Source organism: Neovison vison, chromosome 12 (genome assembly GCF_020171115.1).
Source record: "Neovison vison isolate M4711 chromosome 12, ASM_NN_V1, whole genome shotgun sequence".
In the NCBI taxonomy this organism is placed as follows: domain Eukaryota; kingdom Metazoa; phylum Chordata; class Mammalia; order Carnivora; family Mustelidae; genus Neogale; species Neogale vison.
This window is the reverse complement of record NC_058102.1, coordinates 7717528-7733266: the sequence shown is the minus strand read 5'-3', so window position 1 is coordinate 7733266 and position 15739 is coordinate 7717528. Positions and strand designations below refer to the sequence as shown.

The 15739-nt window shown below is 41.4% G+C and overlaps 1 protein-coding gene across 2 annotated transcripts in view; it reads left to right on the top strand.

The window, feature by feature from the left end:
• Positions 1 to 10920, top strand: part of XPNPEP3 (X-prolyl aminopeptidase 3) — an 80923-nt gene extending 70003 nt beyond the window's left edge. For both annotated transcript variants that reach the window (XM_044228942.1, XM_044228943.1), the window contains exons 8-10: positions 4758 to 4938; positions 5998 to 6118; positions 7505 to 10920. In XM_044228942.1, the coding sequence (XP_044084877.1) occupies positions 4758 to 4938; positions 5998 to 6118; positions 7505 to 7671 (469 nt within the window). In that variant the 3' untranslated portion in view covers positions 7672 to 10920. The remainder of the gene's footprint in view (positions 1 to 4757; positions 4939 to 5997; positions 6119 to 7504) is intronic.
• Positions 10921 to 15739: the final 4819 nt, after the last annotated feature.

Below are 15739 nucleotides of genomic sequence, written 5' to 3'. Positions count from 1 at the left end.
CTTTAACACATAAATTACAAGGAAATTAAAAAGGAACCTGTCGACTAAAAGAGACTGAAAAGACATATCAAATTCGTTTAAAATAAGCAGGAAGAAAATTGCCTAGGGTGCATATTTGGGTTATAAAGCATTTTTTTTATACAAGGAATGGGGAGGGATTGCTAATGGATATGGGGGTGAGGGGGCTTATATGAAAGTATTTTGGAATTAGAAATAGTGATGATGGTTGCACAACCATATTTGTGAAAATATAAAAACCACTGAACTGTACACTTTCAAATGGGTGAATTTTATAATAAACAAGTTAAATCAATAAAATAAGAAATGTACCTACAAATAAAAAAATCACAAGGTTGGGGGGGCATTTGGTTGGCTCCATCAGAAGAGCGCCTAGCTCTTAATCTCAGGGTCGTGAGTTCAAGCCCCACATTGGTCATGGAGATTACTTTAAAAAAAACTCTTTGAAAAATAAATAAGGAAATACAAAAAACCACAAGGAAATGATAGCTGTGAAAGTTAGGATAATGGTCCATACTGGGAGAAGTGCAGTGAAGCACGTAGGGACTTCTGTGCTAGTTGGCCAGGTTCCATCTTTTATCTGACTAGTCAACCTTCTACTAATTTCTTAAGGTATATATTTATTTGTAACTTTCTGTATCTGTTTTGTTTGCAGTAGAAAGGTTTTTTTTTTTTTAACTAAGCAAATTCTAAAGCTAAAAATTATAACTGGAATGGAAAACTCACTAAATGGACCTTCCAGCAGATTGGAGGCAGAAGGCGAGTGAACGTGAAAAGAAAGAGAAATTATCCAGTCCGAAGAACAGAAATGAAGAAAATCTCAGAGACCTCGCAGACATTTTCAAGCAAATTAACATACATCTAATTGGAGCTGTAGGAATTGGAGAGAGAGAGAACAGGGCAGAAAAAAAACCTTTGAAGAAAAAATGGCCAAAAACTTACCAAGTGTGGTGAAAGTTATCAGTTTAGAGATGTGAATGACATTACTAACCACTTTGATGGTATTGACATTTGTAGTACACTATACCCAGCAACTTCAGAATATATGCTCTTTTCAAATACTTCTGGAACATCACCAAATCCATTTGCTGGACCACTAAAACAAGTCTTAATGAGTTCCAAAAGACTGAAGTCTTACAAAATATGTTCTCTGACTACAATGAAATTAAATTAGAATGTCATAACAAGGGGCGCCTGAGTGGCTTGCTGGGTTAATCCTCTGCCTTTGGCTCAGGTTATGATCTCAAGGTCCGGCATCGGGCTCTGCTCAGTAGAGAACCTGCTTTCCCCTCTCTCTCTGCCTGCCTCTCTGCCTACTTGTGATCGCTCTGTCTGTCAAATAACTAAATCTTTAAAAAGTCATAACAATACTGTATCTTTTTTTTTTTTAAGATTTTATGTATTTATTTGACAGAGATCACAAGTAGGCAGAGGCAGGCAGAGATAGAGGGGGAAGCAGGCTCCCTGCTAAGCAGAGAGCCCGATGCGGGGCTCGATCCCAGGACCCTGAGATCATGACCTGAGCTGAAGGCAGAGGCTTTAACCCACTGAGCTATCCAGGTGCCCCAAGACTGTATCTTTAAATCTCCAAATATTTGAAAATTAGTGAATATATTTTAAATAGCCTGTGGGTCAGGGAAGAAACCACAAAATACTTCAAATTGAGTGATAATGAAAATACTATATATCAAAATGTGTCAGATTCAGCTATGGCAGAAATTTATATATAGCTAAATGCTTATGTTAAAAGAAAAGTTTGAAATCAATAATATAAACTTCTACCTTAGAAAGCTATTGAAATGATGAGCAAATTAAGCCCAGAGTGAGCAGGAGGAAGGAAACAAGACCAAAATATCAATGAAATAGGAAAAAGCCAGCGAGTAGAGAAAATTAACAGAGCTAAATGGTTGTTCCCTAAATAGGTTAATAAAATTGATAAACTCCCTTGAAGGATAAAAAGAGAGAGAAGGCAAATTATCATAATCAGGAATGAAAGAGGGGATATCACTATAAGTCTTACAGATAGCAAAAGGATAAGGTGGGAGCGCCTGGGTGGCTCAGTCAGTTAAGTGTCTTTTTTTTTTTGAGATTTTATTTATTTATTTGACAGAGATCACAAGTAGGCAGAGAGGCAGGAAGAGAGAGAGAGAGGGAAGCAGGCTCCCCGCTGAGCAGAGCGCCCGATGCGATGTGGAGTTTGGTCCCAGGACCCTGGGATCATGACCTGAGCCGAAGGCAGAGGCTTAACCCACTGAGCCACCCAGGTGCCCCAAGTGTCTGACTCTTGATCTCAGCTCAGGTCTTGGATCTCAGGGTTGTGAGTTCAAGTCCCACATTGGGCTTCACACTGGGCGTGGAATTTACTTAAAAAAATAAAATAGGTAAAGGATAATCAGGTAATGTGAACAACTGTGGGCAGTCCTTATTGTTAGTCACAGAGCAAATGCAAACTAAACTTCTGCATATGCACTAGAATGGCTACACTTAGAAAGACCGAGCATATTGAGTGTTGGCAACGACGCGTCGCACCTGCAACTCTCACACATTGCTTGTGGTGACATAAAATGCTACAGTTACTTTGGGAAAAAATTTTCCAGTCTCTTATAAAGTTAAATAAACACTGATTCCTCTGCCTAACAAATCCGCTTCTGCGTATTGATTAAAGAGAAATGAACATGTGTCCATCAAAAGACTTGTACAAGGATATTCCAAACAGCTTTATTCACGGTAGCCCCTAACTGGAAACAGCCTCAATGTCCATCCACTGGAGACTGAACACACAAGTGTGTTTTATGCACACAGTGGAATATCACCTAGCAATAAAAAGCAACAGACTCCTGATTGAACCAATACCGTGATGGGTCATACAAACCTTGTGCCCAGTGAAGGCTTGACACAAAAGAGTACATATTGTCTGATTCCGCCTGTCTGTATGATTCCCTTTATATGATAGAAAACTAAGGCGAAAATAATTAGAACAGCTTTGCCTCTGGGTGTGGGAATACTGATTAGAAGTAACCGTGAGGAAACTTTCTGTGTCACGATGGGAATCTGGATCTGGATCAGAGTTCTCCAGAGAAACAGAATCCCTAGGTTGTATTATGTATGTGTGTGTAAGTATGGATAGGGTGGTTGATTGATTTTTAAGGAGTTGGCTCGTGCAACTGGAGCTGGCATGTCTGCATTTTGTAAGGCAGGCCAGCAGGCTGGAAACTCGAGCAAAAATTGATGTTGCAGATGTGGGGATTCCTTCTCTAGGACAGCGGGGCAGTTCTGGCAGTTGAATTCATTTAGTGTAGGCTACCATGTGTGTGTATTGCAGCCAACCAACCAGATAGCGTGGTAGAGCCTTTCTGACCATCGAGCTGCGACACTAAATCCAGAATCTCTGCTTAATGGACCTGTTATCAATACCTTCAGCCTTACCCAACTTTATGTTCCTCCCATCATTATCCTGCACTGTCCACATACATTCCCACACATATTCCTAGATTTTTGTCTATGTAAATAGGAAAAATCACATCGGTTGTTTTTGTTTTTTTTACCCCACATCGGTTTTTTGTGTGTGTTTTGTTTGTTTGTTTGTTTGTTTGTATTATAGTGCACTTCTAGTGGGTCACGCTTTATACGTAACATTTTAGGTAGGGTAGAATCTGATTATAGGGTTAGAACCATCTGCTAAGGCAACTACCCCATGGGAGATTCCTGTAGGTTTTCAGTCGAAACAGAGTGAATTTCTTCTGCTGGCAAAGACTCAACAGAATTTAGGGCTCAGCGTTCCCAGCTTTATTGGGATCAGTACATCCATTTATCAAAGTTGTACAGATCAGATTTGTGTACTTAAGTGTATATAAAATTTACGAAAGACTCTTTAGTAATACTGTGGTGGGTTGGAGTATGGGTACACTCAGATGACACAAATATAACAGGGTTGCTAATGGCTGAACCTGGAGATGGATTATTCATTATTCAATTATATTCAATTATATTGTTCTATTTAACCATTCTTAAGGGAATTGAGAGTGTGTGTTATAATTATTTTAAAAACTGAATGTTTTTATATATTCAGCTTTTTTGAATTTCAAATATTTTCCTAGGATGAAATCTTAGAGCAGAATTAAAAGCTCAAATTTTATGAGTATCTTTATTAAGGCCTTTCATTTAATTGGCTATACCAATTTACCCTGCCATCAACTGTAGAAAATCCGTATCAAATACCATGCTAGCTTGATATTTTCTCATTTTTTCCCATGACTGCTAAAGAAATTTTTATGCTAAGGACACCTAGAAACTACAAGTTACTAGTAGCCAAAGTATCTACTAGTTTATCTCATGACATCTGCTTTACCTACAAAAAGTGGATCCCTTTGTTATGGTTTGTTGTTTGTCTGTTTGGTTTTGGTGGGAAAAAAAAAAACGAAAAGGGCCAAGGGTGAGCCTGGTCTGGTCTCTGACCGCACTTGTGGCTGCGTGGGAGCATCTGCTAGTCTTAGCGCAGGTTGATCTGCTGATCATTTGAAAAAGAGGCTGTTGCTGCCCCAGCCTGAAGAGTTATTGCTCTTCCTGAAGAGTGACGAGGGCACAATTAAGGTCCTGTCAGTACTGATACACGGGTACCGATTAAGTAATCAACAATGCCCCGTCATCAGTGCCTTGGAGTTTTTCTAATCAAATTTGGAAGCAAACTTCCTGCAATATCAGATTATCCCAAATGTGTTATTTGGTTTTCCTGTCCGCAGGTTCACAGCACCTCAGGCAGAACTCTACGAAGCTGTGCTAGAGATACAGAGAGACTGTCTGACCCTCTGCTCCCCTGGGACAAGCTTGGAGAACATCTACAGCTTGATGCTGACGCTGATCGCACAGAAGCTTAAGGAGTTGGGGATCGTGAAGAACATTAAGGGAAATAATGCCCTCAAGGTACTGCCCTTCTTTTGATCCCGGCTCTCAAAAACACCTGATGTACTGCTGGGGGTTTATCCTATGGAAAGCTAATTAGATTTAGAAGTGGTCTTTTTGAGTCTGCATCTTTAAGAGGGACTTAGCGTGAACATGAATTAAACAAAAGGAGTCAGTACTTACTTCTCCCAGAAGATGGCAGTACATTCTAGTTCATTGCATCTGTGTAAGTAGTTCAACGTGCAAAAAACAAAAAATGAAGTCTGGTGCCGACAGGGTGGGAATGGACACAAAAAGCAGAAGAGGTTAACTCTCAATCCCTTTGTGGCGATTTTGAAAAGATAGAAGTCGTGGGGGAGGGTGTGTGTTGCTTCAGTGACATCGGTGAGATGAACAGTATCCCCAGGGGCCATGTCCCTAGTGAATTTCATCTGCATCCAACATGTAATGATGTTCAGTAAAAATGGAAAACCTTAGCTTTAATTTAAGATGCCAGGTGGCCACGCCAAACGGACCATTATGGCATCTCATCTCCAAGTTTAGGCTGCCAGGGTTTCTTTTATCAGTAGGAAAGACTATAAATTCCTCCCGTTGAAGCCAACAAACCTAATTAACAGATAGGAATATCCAGCCCAGTAAATGCGTTATAATTACTGTGTTAATTTGCTGTTCTGTTCCTACTCCACAAGTTTCCATGAGATACTCAGGGTCTCCAGAGCCAGCTTTCTGAGAGGGACTTATAAACACTGAAGAGAACCATTCTAGTAGAATCATCCTCCCTCCCCCAACAGAAGAGGTTTTCATTTGCTGTAGCATTACTGGGGTTACCCACGTCAGCATGTATGTCATATATGAAATAAGGGGAAAGGAAACGTGAATTAGTTTGAAGGCCATCAGCAGAACTGTATTCAAGAGGTAGAAGTTTGTCAGGTCTCTTGAGCATTAGCCCGAGGGTGGGTGAAACCAAAATGGCAGAACCACGGGGGAAGTATTAACACATAACTCACTGACTTATACAGGCCCAGCTTTCCCCTCAAGGGGTCATTGCTCTAATAGCACTGTGCTGATTACCTTTTCCAGGCTGCTCGAAAATACTGCCCTCATCATGTCGGCCATTACCTCGGGATGGATGTCCATGACACTCCAGACATGCCCCGTTCCCTCCCTCTCCAGCCTGGTATGGTGATCACAGTGGAGCCAGGTAAGGCTGGGTGCTAGCAGCCTCTGAGCCCTTGGGACACCGAATAGTATCAGATAGAAGGGTAAATGGATCCCTTCAGTGGAGATGGGAACTGGATTTTAAACTTTTTTCTTGAGCTTTCTGATTTAACATCACACAATTTGTTTAATTTGACTTCTCCAATAAACAGCAGATGGGGAATACTTTCTGTAAGTAGATATTAAGAAATAAATCTTTTTTTAAAGCCTGCCTTTGCCAGGGCTAATTTATACTAGTCTCCTCTGCAGCGGTGGGCTGCTCACGCCTCTGAGGTCCCAGGTGCTTCTGTGCAGAAAGCTACTCAGACTTAACCGTGTTCCCCTCTGCAGAACGGCCCACATTGCTCTCCTTAGGATCTGAGTCCTTTTTCCTGAGCTTCAGGGAAAGCTGGTGATCTAGTGACTCCCCAGCTTGATGATCCAGGGAGTGGGCAGAATTCTGCGGAGAAGTGGTGCTCACAGTGGAGGGTAAGGATTGTTGATACAAGAGGAATTTTTAAATACTCTGTTTCGGTCAAGAAAATGGATTTCGGCTGTAGATTTCAAGTGTTTTCCTCTTTAAATTATAGAAATTATAGCTGGGACACCACTTTATACTACCCAGTCCTACACTGCTGTCTGTGGCCTTACGTACTATGCGTTCCAATCTGGTTGGTGCATTGGCGCTTCCTTAGGCTTTGGCTACATATTCCTTCGCTGATCTTTTTCTTTTTATCACGAGGCAGCATCTGTGAGTATAATGGAAGAAGTTTCCAGTTTCTTAAATATGAAAAGACGTGTTCTTGTCTGACTTCGTGATTAGAAAGAGTACCTTGGGCTCTTAGAATTCTCCAAGTGTTCCTTGAAGTCTTCCTGTTTCGCTCTTACTCTACATGGTGTACATCAGTCATATTTATGTCTTCCTTGAGTATTTCTACAGCTTGTTGTTCAAGTGAAGTGGGTTTTTTTTTTTTTTCAGTATATTTTAAAATACTTTATATCCCTATTTTAGTAGGTCCCTTTTCCCAGGGGATGATCAGGCAGAGAAAGAATGCATTTACATAATCTACTGGTTCCCGGCATGTGTTGACATACTCATAAGTAACTGTAGTGGCCTGTTTAAGCCACTAGACAATGACAGACTCATAGTAGAGCCTGTAGTCTGGTATACAGAACACCTACAGTTACAGTTCTAGCAATGACAGCCAACGTTAACTGACCATTATGTGCCACACTCTTACATGGATGTACTATCTCATTTAATATCCACAGTTCTAGGTAGATCCCCAGTTTGACAGATCAGTTGTAGCAAAGAGAGGTTAACTTGCCTGTCCCAAATCATCCAGTTACCGCCACTTACAAACAGCACATTCTTTCTTCTACTTTTCAGGCATTTATATTCCAGAGGATGACAGAGACGCCCCAGAGAAGTTCCGTGGTCTTGGTGTGCGAATTGAAGATGATGTAGTGGTGACTCAGGATTCACCTCTCATCCTTTCTGCAGATTGCCCCAAAGAGATGAACGACATTGAACAGATATGCAGAAGGGGCTCTTGACCCTCGTTGCAGCCCACGTGCATCTCAGGTTTAGAGGGGGTGTACGTCCGCACCTGTGCGCGTGTGCCGGCCAAGCGTCTCTGCGTGTGTGTTTCTCCAGTGTTCCATTTAAGAGTGTGGAAACTGTATGAATATATGAAACTGTGTATGTGATCCTTATTTGTTTTAAGTAGCTAGAAATCTGGAAAACTGAATTTCTGAACGGTATGTTACTACAACTTTAGTGACATTAACTCTGTACAATTAATGACCAAGGCAGGCTTAATTTTTAAATGTACAAGAAGATCGTGGTTACATGTGTCCATGCATTCCAGTTAACACAATTAAACATACAATTTTCTCCTTCTCTCCAGCTCTTTCCCTTTCTACATCTGAGATCTACCTAATATTGTAAGCTGTTGATGATGATTTTATTTTGAGCTAACCACCAGTGTCTCTGCCTGTACTAAAAGCCACCTGTCAGGGATTGTGGGTGGCCAGTACATATCTTCCATAACTGCTCTCCGTCTTCCAGAGTCATATGAGCCCTTGGGGGCACCGGGGTCCTGCAATCCCACCGTTCAGCTCCAATCCAGATTCTAGCAACACTAACTAACAAAACAGTTTTGAGTTTTTCTTGCTGTTTGGTTGCCTGTGACCTGGAAAGCGTTTAGATCTTGATGATGGAAGGAATGGAAGAGAAAGAAAAGCGTGTCTGTATCCGCTTCAGACACCTCTTGTCTGTCTGTTCTCAGTCCGAAGGAGATTCCTTTCCCAGGCATCCATGCTTGCCTTATAGATTCTTAGTGCGCTGACCCTCATAGCACACCCTAGAAGCTGCTGCCCTGGCCAAGGGCAGATCCTCTCTTACCTGAAGTCAGGAACAGCACCCAGGTTTCAGAGAGATGCCCATTATCATTCTAGAGTGTGTCTAGCGTGATATACGGAACTCACCCGGTACCTGCAAACATGCTGTCATCCTTTGTCTCTCCGACACTAGCACTGGAAGGGCGGGAGTCAGGAGTCCTATTTCCCTCAACACAGCACCGGCTGCGTTCATACAGGAACTCACTTCGCAGAGCGAACGAGTCTAGATTATTCCAGACAGTTTATGGAGGAGCTTCTGTCATAGAACTAGTGTGTTCATCTCCTTTAAACCTGGATATGGGCCCAAGACGTACAAAACATGCTGATGGTTAGAGCTTGAATCCAAGGGATTTTAAGGAAGAAACAGTTTAGGGGATTAACACTCAAACGGCCGTGTTCTGACTTTGCTCAGCAGGAGTGGCAGTGGATGGCCACACACCTGGAGTCTTGTCCCTGGGCCTCCCCAGGGTCTTCCCCACCTCCCTCCAACTCGTGTGCTACTTTCTAAAAGAAGGGACTGAAAATAAATCCGCAAGTCTGTCTTCTCACCCTCTGGGCTTCTGTGACCCCAACAACCCTTTCCTTTGTATTGAGTTTCCTCAGTTCATTTACAATCCTGGAATAAGGAATTTCCTTTCCTTCCTATAAATCATTTTCTTTGGTCTTCAGCTTTCTAGCAAAAAGTCTGTGTGGCTTTTATGTATAGCAGCACCCCTGGACATGAAACAAACAGACTGCTTCCGCTTCTAGTCAAGTTCTGCAGATACTGTCAGTCCTGCTTAGAATGGCTATGGCAGAATTCTTCTGGGGACTTTTAATCCCCGAGCCAAGTACATTGTCCTTTGAGTCCCAGTAGCTAAGTATTAAATGAGACTACTAGAACCATCAAGAAATGGATGACACAGAGTTTCAGGGCTTCCTGACATGTTGAGGGTTTTTTAAGCAGATGCGATGCACAATGCGGAAATCTCATTCATTCTTAGCCATGCCACAGACAAGCCCTGCATTTCCTCCATGTCTAAGTATAATACTTCACATACGCACCAGGCTCTCCTAATGGAAATCTTAATCTTCAGAAGTCCTTCAAATGTTACACTGGGATTTTTCTCCCTCAGTTGAAGAGAGATGATTGGGTCATGAATGGTGCCATCTAAATAAGGGAAGTGTATCTTCATAGCCTCTGCCACTTACTTTTGTGTGTTTATCTCAGAAATTTGTGTTTTTCCTCATAATTGGGAAACAAGACTTTTTTATTTGAAACACAGAAGTAGCAATTGCTGGAGTAGAAACCCTCCTCTTCCCATGGCCATAATATCTAAGCTGGGAAGGTACTTCTCATAGTGACTGAAAGTTCTCTCTGGGTCTTCTTTGAAAACACCCTTATTTTTTCACTAATCTTTGTAAGGTCAGAAAGGGAAAACTCCTACCATAGACATTATATCTTAATTTGAGATTAGGATCCATGAAATAAGAAAATCCCAGATGAAGACACTGTAACTCATTAAAATAGAAAAATTCTGCTGTGTTATATTTTTCAAAGCTGACATAATATCACCTTTAGCTTTCTTAATAATAGAAAGACTGCAGATCTGATGCAGGAGTGTTGCCTTTTCTCCTGTGTCTGTGCCAGAGATCACAAGTACGGCACAAGGACTGCCCCGCCACGCCAGCTGTGACCTCAGAGTCCTTTGTAACAGTGTTTTCCAGTAACTGCTAGAAGAAAACAAAAGTGGGATTTGAGTTAGACCTTGTCTGCCATCCCTCAGCTGGCATATGAGCAATGATAGTAGAACTCGTTTGTGTACGAGTGTGTCTTAGAAACTAAGTGAGGGCCCAGTATGGGGACAGCATAAAGGACCCTGCTTGCAAGAGATCTTTTATGGTGTGGTTGATTTTTTTTTAATTTTAGTTTCCCGAGGTGGAATCTGAGGCCTAAAACTTAAGCCGATAGGGTTAAATTTTAATCCTGGGAAAATATAAACACTTCAAGCTGAAGTGTTTAATGTTCCTAATATAATGAGAAGGTGATACATCATTAGATGCTAATGTTTAGTTAGAGCAGAGCCCATTGTCACATAGTACGAGGGTCCTCCTGCCTGCTCTTCTTATAAGCCTCTGCCTGTGTGTTGCTGAGGAATTTGGGGTGAGCATCAGGACTGCTCAGATCCCCACTGAAATCAAGGCCTCTTGGGATATGCTTCCTGAGAAGCTAAGAGAACTGCTGTCTTCGTTAGCATTTACTAATACTTTGTATGACTTGTGCAATTATGTAAGTTCAGTTTGGACAAAACGCTGTTACTTTTTAAGGCTCTACCCACTGAAAATAGGTATGTCATTCCCCAACAAGGGAAAAGCATTTATTACTATCATTTTAAAAATAAACTATAAAACTGTAGAAAAGTGTGTAATGTGTGTATGTTATTTTCAAATCTAGACTTTATAGCCTAAAATATGAGATCATTTGTTTTACAAATGAGGGGCGCCTGCCCGGCTTAGCTGGAAGAGCATGTGACCCTTGGTCTCAAGGTTGTGAATTCGAGCCCCATGTTGGGGGTAGAGATTACTTCAATAAATAAATCTTTAAAAATATATATTTTAGTGGCACCTGGGTGGCTCAGTTAGTTAAGCATCTGCCTTTGGCTCAGGTCATGATCTCAAGGTCCTGGAATCGAGCTCTGCATCAGGCTTTCTGCTCAGTGGAGAATCTGTTTCTCCCTCTATCAAATAAATAAATGAAATATTTTAAAAAAATACATATATATTTTATACAAAGTATTTATCAACTGCTGTCATAAATCATGATTTGGGGTGCCTGGGTGACTCAGCTGTTGGGTGTCTGCCTTCGGCTCAGGTCATGATCCCAGGATCAAGCCCCACATTAGGCTCCCTGTTCTGCTGCTCCCTCTCCCCCTCCCCCTGCTTGTGTTCCCTCTCTGTCAAATAAATAAATAAATCTTTTTTTAAAAAATCATGATTCAACTTATGATCTTGGGCGCCTGGGTGGCTTAGTCAGTTAAGCGCCTGCCTTCGGCTAAGGTCATGATCCTGGGGTCCTGGGGTCAAGTCCCTGCATCAGGCTCCCTGCAAGCAGAGAGTCTGCCTCTCCCCTTGCTTGTGCTTGCTCTCTCTCTCAAATAAATAAATAAAATCTCTAAAAACAAAAACTTAAGATGATCTTTCAGAGGGGAAAAATGAATGAATTAGATCTGGTCCATTAAAAAACTGGCTCAAAGGTCTAATGTATAACATGGTGACTAGAGTTGATAATACTCTTGTGTAATAGGAATTTTCTGAGAGAATAGAACTTAAATGTTCTCACCAAAAAAAGGGAGGGGGGAGATAAATATGTGAGGTGATAGAGGTGTTAATTAGATAGATGGAACACGCTTTCACAATGTATACTTAAATCGTGATGTACACTATAAATATCTTACAGTTTTATTACACCTCAAGAAAGCTTGGGGGTTGGGGCACCTGGATGGCTCAATCAGTTAAGGGTCTGACCGGCTCAGTTCATGATCTCAGAGTCCTGGGATCGAGCCCCACGTTAGGCTCCTGGCTGAGTGGGGAGTCTGCTTGTCCCTCTCCCTCTGCCCTTGCCCCCCCTCATGTTCTCTTTCTCTCAAATAAATAAGTCCTTAAAAAAAAAAAAGCTGGGGGAAATGGTTAACTCCACAAAACTGACCCACAGGTCCCCAGTCAGCCCGTGTACTACTCAAGATTGTGAACTTTGGTCATGAACATTTTACGAAGGATGAATTTTATAGGGAAGTCAGATCAATCTGAAAAATTGTAAATTTATTAACTTTCTTAGTGAGCCATATAAACAGCCATGAGTGTGGCCATTTCTTCTTTGAACTATCGTTAAAATCAGGCTTTCTGGGACACCTGGTTGGCTTAGTTGGTAGAGGATGTGACTTGATCTCAGGGGTGTAAGTTTGAGCCCCACACTGGGTATTAAGATTACTTAAAATATTTTAGAAATAATAAAATTAAAATCTTTTTTTAAGGATTTTATTTATTTGAGAGAGAGATCACAAGCAGAGGGAGGGGCAGAAGGAGAGGGAGAATCAGGTTCTCCGCTGAGCACGGAGCTGGACACGGGCTCCATCCCAGGACCTGGAGAACATGACCCGAACTGAAGGCAAACACTTAACCAATAAAACCACCCAGGCACCCCCATATTAAAATCTTTAAATAAAATCCGAGGCTTTCTCTAAGTTGTGCCTTCCAACATTTTTCACATCATGGCATACAAAAAAAGGCATTTTTTGTATGGCACAATGGAATAAACTTGAGGGGACTTAGGAATATATACGTATGACTTAGAGAAAAAAAATTCATTCCATGATCTTTATGTAATTGTGGTAAGAAAAATCATGTGTACTAGTTTTACAAAAATTTTTAAATTTGTGTAACACTTCCAAGAAATCATTTTTAGAATGTCGATAGATTTAGCCCACTTGTGAGAACATAACTTTTTAATACACAATTACTGATCCAGACTTTTTAGTGATAATATCTTCAGATTCTTGATAATTGCCCTCTATAAGAAATCTATTTCTAGGGGCGCCGGGGTGGCTCAGTGGGTTAAGGCCTCTGCCTTTGGCTCAGGTCATGGTCTCAGTGTCCTGAAATCGAGCCCCGCATTGGGCTCTCTGTTCAGCGGGGAGCCTGCTTCCTCCTCTCTCTCTGCCTGCCTCTCTGCCTACTTGTGATCTCTGTCTGTCAAATAAATAAAATATTTTTAAAAAATTAAAAAGAAATTTATTTCTACAAATAGGTGACAAAAAATTTGAAACCATTTTTATGATCATTTAAAAATTATTATTGAACTGATGAATGGATAAACAGGATGCAGTATGTCCATACGCTGAAATATTATTTAGCCATAAAAAGGAATGGAGCACTGACACCTGCTACAACACAGACACATCTTGAAAACTGTCCTAAGTGAAAGAAGCCAGACTCAAAAGGCACATATTAGCCCATTTATATAAAATTTCCAGAATAGGCAAATCTATGGAGCTAGGAGATCCACAAGTAGGCAGAGGCTGGCAGAGAGAGAGGAAGGGGAAGCAGGCTCCCCACCGGACAGAGAGCCACATGGGGGGCCAGATCCCAGGACCCCGGGATCATGACCTGAGCCAAAGGGAGAGGCTCTAACTCACTGAGCAACCCAGGCACCCCCAGAGTTTCTTTTTTAGGTGTTCAAAATGTTCTGGATAGAAGGTGATGCAAAACTATGAAACTATGGGGATGCCTGGGTGACTCAGTCGGTTAAGTGGCTGCCTTTGGCTCAGGTCATGATCTCAGGGTCCTGAGATCGAGTCCCACATCGGGCTCCTTGCTCCGCAGGGAGCCTGCTTCTCCCTCTGCCTCTACCTGCCACTCTGCCTGCCTGTACCCTCTATCTCTCTGACAAATAAATAAATAAAATCTTTTTAAAAAAAAGAAAACTATGAACCTATGAAAAATCCTCAAATTGTATACTCTTAAAGGGCATCTTATGGTTATTTAGATTAAATCTCCCTAATTTACTATTGAATTTAAATTTATTTTTCTTTTGGTGTTTTTTTCCATTTTTATTTATTTATTTGACAGACATTATTTATTTATTGTGCAAATAAATAAATTTATTTTATTTTATTTTATTTATTTATTTGCACAAGCAGCAGAGTAGCAAGTAGAGGAAGGAAGAGAAACAGGCTCCTGGCTGAGCAAGGAGCCCGATGTGAGACTCAGTCCCAGGACCCTGGGATCATGACCTGAGCTGAAAGCTGTCGCTAAACCAACTGAGCCACCCTGGTGTCCCTTGAAATTAAGTTTAAAGAACCTAACTCCTTTCACTGACAAATGTGAAACTTCTTATAATGTGGATTTTTGATCAAAGTGAAATCACATCAAATATTTCAAGATGATGAAGCTGTTAATTCACAGAATGTAAACATGCGTTTTTAGAACAGTCACCCTGGCCCTAGCTTTAACCACAAAAGTCAGAAGTATTTCATGTATGTGAAGCAGAAAGCCAGGTTGTCTACAGCTACACCTGCCAAGAGCCCAAGCCCAGTCTTCAGTCCCCATGAGGCCCATGGCTAGCAGCACCTCAGGTCCCTGAAACACCTCGGTCCCTTGATGAGCAACAGCAAGGTCAGCAGCTGCTGCCAGAGTGGGTGACCACATGGTAGTGCCCCTCCTTGGCCATATTTCAGGGAGTCCAGGACTTCTGGTGGCAAAGTGACAAGTACGGGAGCTCTGGCTGCTCCAAGTTCCATCCACCTGGCCATCCCAAGAACAGAGGGGATCAGCATCTCCCCACACACTAATTTCAAGGCACATCATTCAGGGTATTTAACTGTAAAATCGAGAATTATACTGAATGGAGCTTACTTTGGACATAAGAATTTGTGGCACTATGTGAATATTGATCCAGAGTTCCACCAGTTTGCAAAACCTAGTGGTTCTGGATACTTGTCACTAAATGCGGTCTTTCTTTTCCTAGGGAAGTTGAGACTGGGAAGCCTGTGGTGATACATCAAAAATGTTTTTAAAAAGTCATCTTGAAAATGTTATTCAGGATTTCATTGCTCAGTATTTGGCTTTGCCATCTACATGTTACACAGATTAAAGTCTCTAAAAAGGCCTGGCTGGCTCCGTCCGTAGAGCATGCAACTCTTGATCTCGGAATCGTGAGTTCGAGCCCCACAATGGATATAATTAAAATAAATAAAAATAAAAAATCTCTAATAACCTATAGCCAACCCCTGCTCTAATTATACTCTGGGCAGTGGACTTTACATTATGTGTGAACGATTCTGCTTTACAATAGGGATCACGATGCAGAGTAAATTGTACTTGATACTGCATGAAATACAACAGGCAAACAGTCCACCTGCAGCAGCCTGAAAAAGTATGCTCTTGACAAAAATAGAATATGGTGGTTCCTCTAAAAATTAAACAGAGGTACCATTTGATCCAGCAATTCCACTTCCAAGTAAGTATTCAAAAGAACTGAAAGCAGGGACTGAAACAATATTTATATACCCACATTCATAGCAGCATTATTATTTTTTTTAAAAGATTTATTTAATTATTTATTTATTTGACAGAGATCACAAGTAGGCAGAGAGGCAGGCAGAGAGACAGGCAGAGAGAGAGAGAGAGAGCAGTTAGCAGGTTCCCTGCAGAGCAGAGAGCCCCATGCGGGGCTCAATCCCAGGAC